Consider the following 8411-nt stretch of genomic DNA (forward strand, 5'->3'; position numbering starts at 1 on the left):
CCTGTGGACAGATTCTTCCACCTCAGCTCCTCCACAGTTACCATGGGCATCTTGACTGCTTCTCCAATTAATGTTCTCCTTGCCCGACCTGTCAGTTTAGGTAGACGGCCATGTCTTGGTAGGTTTGCGGTTGTGCCATACTCTTTCCATTTTCAGATGATGGATTGAACAGTGCTCTGTGAGATGTTCAAAGCTTGAGATAGATATAGATATATATATACACACACACACACACACACACACACACACACACACACACACACACACACTTTATTCCTGACCTGTCTGGTGTGGTCCTTGGCCTTCATGATGCTGTTTGTTCACTAATGTTCTCCAACAAACCTCTGAGGGCAGAACAGTTGTATTTATACGGAGATTAAATGATGCCATTAGGCAACTTCTGAAGGCAATTGGTTACACTAGATTTTAGTTAGGGGCATCAGAGGCTGAATACTAATGCACACCACACTTTTCATATATGTATTTGGAAAATCATTTATCATTTTACTTTACCCAGTTATGTGCTACTTTGTGTTGGTCTATCACATAAACTCCCAATAAAATTTAAGTTTTTGGTTGCAACACAACAACATTTCAAAGGGTATGAATACTTTTTCAATGCACTGTACACACAGTATGTATACATGCATGTATACACACAGTCTTTAATTTACATTTAAAACTCATATTAGGGCTGTTAATTATAATTTTTGTGTTCGATTTTATTTTTTTTCCCCCCCATCGATTTCGATAAGAACGCACATAAATTTTTCTTATCACCCCCATATATAGTCCCCACTGTAATATCCACAGACATCTCCCCCACTGTAATATTCAGACATGTATACTGTATAGGAAGATTAGTGCTTGCTTAGTTTTACCAGAGAAGCCGGCCAAACACGAGCGGTGGACCAAGATGGCTGCCGCTCCGGGAGCAAAACCGAAGCCACAGCCTTTCCTATGGCCAAGGCAGCAGCGCAGCTCCGCAGATCACGTGGTGTGCCGATCCGCATATGGTGACCTGTTCGGATCACCACTAGTACCGATCAAAAGAATTTTGATCAATCAAAAGAAAATTTACGATTAATCAAGGAATTAATTTTAGATTTCCATAGCCCTAAATTCTCTCTCCCCCTCTCCAATTTCGTTGTCTAGGGAAGAAAGTCTATAGGAATTGGAATGTCCACAAAAGATGCAAAGGCTTCAACTGTAGGCTTTATTTTCGCTGCATAATCTTGTGAAGGAAGTAGAGAGCAAAGAGATAAGGGGGAAGGTTCAGGTACGAAGTACAGAATGCCCAGCGATATTCACAGTTTCAATATTCGCCACTCAATCCTGAGTGGGTACTGCTCACCCGGATAGACCCCTCTCACATGGCCTAGCAGCCGGAATGATGCACGGACAGCATAGGAAACAGTCTCTGCCACAGACCGTCTGAGAACACAAAATGGATATTCAGGAATTCTCTGCCACAGGATTTAAAGTCCTGAAACTTCCTGCCTTACAGCCAAAGAGCCTTTAAAGCGGGGGTTCACCCTAAAAAATTCTAACATTACATTAAGCTCCATTCTGACATTGACTGTACGCCGATCCTTTTTTTTCCTTTTTTTTTTTCGTACATACCGGTATATCTTTATTCCCCCCCCCGGCTTCCGGGTATGAATCCCGCGGGAGTGGGCGTTCCTAAGCACAGGCTAATTGATTGACGTATGGCATAAACTTCCCCCGGCTTCTTTCGGCAACTCATGACGCGGCCATATGCGCCGGGGGAAGCTTATGTCATACGTCAATCAATTAGCCTGTGCATAGAAACGCCCACTCCCGCGGGATTCATACCTGGAAGGCGGGGGGGGGTGGGGATAAAGATATAACAGTATGTATGCCAAATAAGATTAAAAAAAAGGATCAGCGTACAGTCAATGTCAGAATGGAGCTTAATGTAATGTTAGAATTTTTTTTTTAGGGTGAACCCCTGTTTTAAGCCAATTCCGCAGACTGTAAGGTGTTGTAGGTTATGGTGCATCCTTCAATAAGGTACCAGCCTTCTGCTCGGTCCTTTCCGGGACAGGTCCTCCCCTGGCTTCCTTCGTTGAGTGGCTTCTTCCCGCAGGACAGACAGCACAGGATTACCTCCAAACGTATAGGCCCCAGCCAGAATAACTGGGCCTATGCGACAGGAACACAGCCTCAGACCAACGTGGTCCTGAGACTGAAAATCGCACACACCCAACTCGTGTCAGGAGGGCCACGAGGCGAAAGACCCCGAAAAACTGCGTCAGCCCCTTAAGTATCCCCTCCCAGCATGCACAGCAGGGTCACCACTCCCACTGTACCACTGCAGAAGAGAACACCCAATACACCATGGTACACCTGCGGTCCAACATGGGCCTGAAGTGGCAACGCCACACACAGGCAACAAGGGAAACTACCAGGCAGTATCACAGCCAGAACAGAGGCAAATTTGCATATAATTCAACAAGTCTGGGGCCCAACTATAAGGGCCCATCCACAAACATTGTGGATGGAGAAATCCCCCTCCTGTCAGGATACTGTATGCGGGACTCTCCACTGTCAGAGGATACTGATCAGCAGCTGCTAGTTGACAAAAGTTCTACGATCTACTTCTGTCAGATGGTGACAGCAAAAAACTGATCAACATTTTTAGCCAGTTGATGAGCCATCCATCTATTGCTAGCTTTAGTCACCATAGACTGTGAAGGCAGACATAACTGTCCAGGAACATAATCGGAGATGTAAACATTAACATTTCAAATTATTATTTTGGGGTAAAGCAGTATCTTTTACATGTGGCCTTCTGATTAATGCGAGGTGTGACTTTAAAATGATAGCTCCACTTTAACAGCTAGTCTCAATATTGCAAATAACTATTTTTGCCTTAACAGTGCTGCACAGCCAAGAAAGAAAAAACGAATCTGAGAACATCTGAAACCTGTAAGGCACACCATGTGACTAACCGTTCTTCTACAGTACATTGGGAAATGGTCTGGTAGTTTTATCTTTTCCTTTTTTGGCAGGCCTTCCCCTATAAGAAAATGACATGTCCGTGCTATTGTAGCAGCAGGTTAAAGAGCACTGCACAGCATTCATATCATCTCATCCAGTTTTCTTGGAATTTAGGTATTCTATATGGCCTGGCCTTTATCCTGTTACACCGCCCGCCACGCCCCCCCCCCCCCCCCGCCCCCCCAAAAAAAAAAACTTGAAATAACTTTCAGGTCTTGGGGAACCCCTGATAAAAAGGATCACACTTACGGCCATGTGACCTAGTGAAATCAGTAAGGCCTCATTCACATGGCTGATTAGGGCCGTGCTTGGCAAAGCATCAACATATTTTTGCAGTGAGGATCACGGTTGTGTGCAATCAGCAGCCGGCACAATGCAAAGACAATGACAGCATAACAGACACCACAGCTATATGCATATAAGCGCAAATTGAGCAGTTACATACTGCTGGGGATAGAGGAGGGGCCCTGGATGCAGACGATTTGCATCCAGAGCTACTCATTCATCTATGTACACATGTAACCACATGAATGTGCATTACATGCATACAAAAGCAGCATCTGCCATTGATTTGTACAGGCTGCAACTGCTACTACACCCCTGCAACTTCTGGATGCAGGTACTGCGACTCAACAGCATGAGCCCCAAAACAATGGCGGACTGGTGTTTACTGTGCAGGAGCAGTGCAATGTGTTACAAAGCAAGCCACAGTGCACAACCCTACACATGTATAGTATGAACTCAACGCAATCTTACCGCGCCACCGGAAGCGAGTCATTGTACACCATCTTGGTACACCCAAAGAGGAAGAGACACCAATGTACACAAGCATCTTAGACCTCCCACCTGTACTTCGGGATTACTGCGGGCAGAGGCCTGAATAAACACCAGGCTGTGGTAGTTGCCCTTGCAGCAGAAGCCGGGCAAGTTACCACAGGGATAGAATGGGGAACCATCTAGGCAAAAAAAGAGCAAACAGACACTGGCAACATCTTATCTGAGCCACTAGAAGGGCCCACCTTCTAGGGGCTCAAGTCGGATCCCCGTTCATTGAAGTCGGACGCATCTCTGACTTCAAGTCGCTGGGCAAAGTCGGATCCAAAGTAGTACTAGTGTCATGTCGCACCAGTGTGAACCCGGCCTAATTCACACCAATGCACTTATAGTGCTCTTTGCATATTTGTACTACAGAACGCATTCTATAGGAAACCATGTTAAATGAACTGTAGTACAAATCTAAAAATGCAAAAAGCACTAAAACTGCATAGGTGTAAATCCAGCCCAACAAGCCAGGGCAGCACAAATACCCCCCAAATGACCCCTTTTTGGAATGTAGACATCCCAAGGTATTTAGCAAATAAATGGTGAGTTTTTTTGAAGTTGTAATCCCCCCCCCCCCCCCCAATTCTTTGCAAAAAAAAACAAGATTTATTTTCTTTTTTCACAATATTGTCATGCTAGCAGGTTATTTCTCACACACAGCATATGCATAGCACAAATGACACCCCAAAACACATTCTACTACTCCTTCCGAGTATGGCGATATCACATGTGTGAGACTTTTCCACAGCCTGGCCACATACAGAGGCCCCACCTGAAGGATGCACCATCAGGTGTTCTAGGGGCATGCATTTAAATTCTAATTTGACTACCTATTACACTTTTGTGATGCACTGTAGTGGCATGGATGAGCACAGGTGGGCATGGCTGGGTGTGGATGGATGAGTCCCTGAATTGTCACAGAGCAGCACTGCAGGCACTACAGATCCTGCCCACAGCACTGCTGCACCAAATTTCTCCCCCCTCCGTTCACACTGTACCGATCGGTACAGATAGGGGAGAGAGGAACCGGACATCACTTGTTTACAAGTGTTTGCTCCATCGGTCACAAATACTCCAGTGTGCGCACCCCAGGGAGCACAACTCTGGGAGGACATCAATGTACGCCCTCCCAGAGTTAGAGCCACTCTGTAGCCATCATTAGGCTATAAGTGCAGTCGTTAAGTGGTAGTAATGTCTGCTTTGTGCTTTTTACCTACAGATAAGCCTATAATAATAATCTGTAGGTAAAATGAATATCTCATAAACGTGCAACTTTTATGAGATATTCACCCTGGATGCAGCCGACATCACCGATACATGCGCTCTAAAGGTCCAGCCTACCTTGCCACATGTGAGTGACGTCATCTCATCTCTGGCCAAATCACACAGCCGGAGCACGCAAACCCAGAAGAGACACCAAGGTAAGGTGTCAGTGTGCCGCTGGAGGGCTTCTTTCCAAGGCAAGTATTTCATAATGCGATGCATACTAGCACATTATGACATTGCCTTTATGGATTGTTCAATTTTTTTTTTAACCAGCCGCAGTTTACTACCTTTACTAAAAAGCAAAAAAAAAAAACATTACATCTTTTGTTTAAATTATTAATTTTTGTTTTAAATCAAACAATTGTGCACTGGACCAGAAGCGACATCGCTCCGGTCCTCCAAGGCAAAGAGGATCTACCCTCTGGGACTAGCCAGCCGCATCGTCGGATTTCTCGGGCGAGCTGGCGGAAACGGTAAGCCCGAGAGACACCAGTAAACGTTGGAACGGGAAGTCCCCTCCCGCAGCTTCTGAAAGCGTTTCAGTGGTTCATGAGCCGCTCGGAACACTTTCAAGAGAAAGCCAGCAACTGGCTGTAAAAAATACTGGGTTATAGCAGATATCTTCAGCCATAATCCTGGTAAACTACAACTAATAATAAAAATATATTATAGATAGGGTTAAAAAAATAAAAAATAAATAGTATTTGTTTCTGTTATAAAACCTTGCAAATAAGTATGTTTTCTCTGTCAATGATGGGGTGGCACTTATATGCAGCACTGCTGGGCACTCTTAGGCAGCACTGACAGGCAATCACTGATGGGCACAGCTTGGCATTTTTAATAGGCACTGATTGGCGGGCTCTAGTGTACACCATTGATGGGTCTGCATTGATAATCAATGTGCTGACTATCAGTGCAGACCCCTCCTGTCATGAGAGCAGCCAATCCGCTCTCCTCTACACATACCTTGTCAGCAAAAGTAGAGGAAAAGCCGATAAATGGCACTTCCTGGTTACCACAAAGATGAGCCGTGATTGGACATGGCGGATCACATGGTAAAGAGCCTGCATCATAGGCTCTTTACAGGGGTTGGAGATGCAGTGTATCAGACTGACACACCACCGATTGCCACGCTCTAGCAGCTTATCCTGCTGGATGTCATATGACGCTCAGTCAGGATAATGCAGCCACTTTCCAGCCGTCATTTTGCTATATGGTGGGCAGGGGTTAAACTGCTGGCTAAGGTCGTACGCTTGCCATGGCCGCAACGCTGGCAAGAATTCAACCCCCTGTTCAAGTGAATGGGGCTGTGCCACAACCATTCTGCAGCTGGTTGCAGAGTGGGCTTTTAGGGGTTAAAACAGGCAGTGAGGAGTCAACAAAAAAACTGTCAAATGCCATCTGAAAAGTGATTCACCGCAGAGTGCAACACTTATGCAAACGAAGCCCTAAAAGTGACCCAAATTGTGAACTGACAACACATGGTGATGACATTTGGTGACATGGAGCTGCAGGCTACAAGTCTCCACACACAAGTCCCCCAGGCTGATGGAGGAGCGGCAGTGGTGATGACAGGAGATGTAAACACTGCCCCCCCCAGCACAGGAGGTCCTATCACACTCACTCACACACACACACAGCTGTGTCACCTGCAGGGTAGTGATGTGCTTGTCGTTGAACTTGTTCTCGCAGTATCTCAGTACCAGAGACGTCTTCCCCACACAGCCTTCCCCGAGCAGCACCACCTTGAACGAGTACGTCTTGCTGCTGCTGCTGCCCCCGGCTCCGCCTCCTCCTCCAGCCGCCATGGGCACCAACTCAAGCGGGGAACACGGAGCCCAGGCTACACCAGTGGCCACACACAGTCCCGGCTTTCCTCACACGGCTGGCGCGACGACAGGCCAAGGTCTCTCTGGTAGACTATACACCTCCCTCTAATGGCGGCTTCTTCCTTCTACGTCACGGACACACCACGTGATGTGCCGAGACACTGGCAGGCGGGTGGCCGCTCCGGGAGGAGTGGTCTGGTCAATGAGGGGGCGTGGTTTGCGGTGGTTTCTCTGGGCGGTGCGGTGACAGGGCTGGTTTCGTTTCTGGGAAAGTTGTCAGACGGGGAAGCCAGTGTTTCCTATTACCTTGATAGCCAGTGGTACCCTTTACCTCAGGGGCGTACCTAGAGCATTTGGCACCTGGGGCGGATCCTATATCTGGCACCCCCCACCTTAAAATGTAAAAACACCCCACTGAGCCCCCGCAAATACCCTTGTATCCTTCAGTATCTCGTTGTCACTACTGTGTACCCCCTCTCCACAACTGCACCTCTGGACCCCTTTACATTACACAGCACCCCACAGCTCTGGACCCTTTTACATTACACTGCACCCTTCACCACTGGACCCCTTTACATTACACAGCACTCTGGACCCCTTTACATTACACCGTACCCTGCACCTCTGGACCCCTTTACATTACACTGCACCTTACACCTCTGGACCCCTTTACATTACACAGCACCCTGCACCTCTGGACCCCTTTACATTACACTGCACCTTACACCTCTGGACCCCTTTACATTACACAGCACCCTGCACCTCTGGACCCCTTTACATTACACAGCACCCCACAGCTCTGGACCCCTTTACATTACACAGCACCCCACAGCTCTGGACCCTTTTACATTACACTGCACCCTTCACCACTGGACCCCTTTACATTACACAGCACTCTGGACCCCTTTACATTACACCGTACCCTGCACCTCTGGACCCCTTTACATTACACTGCACCTTACACCTCTGGACCCCTTTACATTACACAGCACCCTGCACCTCTGGACCCCTTTACATTACACAGCACCCTGCACCTCTGGACCCCTTTACATTACACAGCACCCTGCACCTCTGGACCCCTTTACATTACACAGCACCCCACAGCTCTGGACCCGTTTACATTACACAGCACCCCACAGCTCTGGACCCTTTTACATTACACTGCACCCTTCACCACTGGACCCCTTTACATTACACAGCACTCTGGACCCCTTTACATTACACCGTACCCTGCACCTCTGGACCCCTTTACATTACACTGCACCTTACACCTCTGGACCCCTTTACATTACACAGCACCCTGCACCTCTGGACCCCTTTACATTACACAGCACCCCACAGCTCTGGACCCCTTTACATTACACAGCACCCCACAGCTCTGGACCCTTTTACATTACACTGCACCCTTCACCACTGGACCCCTTTACATTACACAGCACTCTGGACCCCTTTACATTACACCGTACCCTG

The 8411-nt window shown here is 47.4% G+C and overlaps 1 protein-coding gene across 1 annotated transcript in view; it reads right to left on the reverse strand.

The window, feature by feature from the left end:
* Positions 1 to 7104, reverse strand: part of RAB21 (RAB21, member RAS oncogene family) — a 30981-nt gene extending 23877 nt beyond the window's left edge. Inside the window, exon 1 of the mRNA XM_040343989.1 lies at positions 6762 to 7104. Coding sequence (XP_040199923.1) covers positions 6762 to 6920 — 159 coding nt within the window. The 5' untranslated portion in view covers positions 6921 to 7104. The remainder of the gene's footprint in view (positions 1 to 6761) is intronic.
* Positions 7105 to 8411: the final 1307 nt, after the last annotated feature.

Source organism: Rana temporaria, chromosome 3 (assembly GCF_905171775.1).
Source record: "Rana temporaria chromosome 3, aRanTem1.1, whole genome shotgun sequence".
NCBI classification, from domain to species: Eukaryota; Metazoa; Chordata; class Amphibia; order Anura; family Ranidae; genus Rana; species Rana temporaria.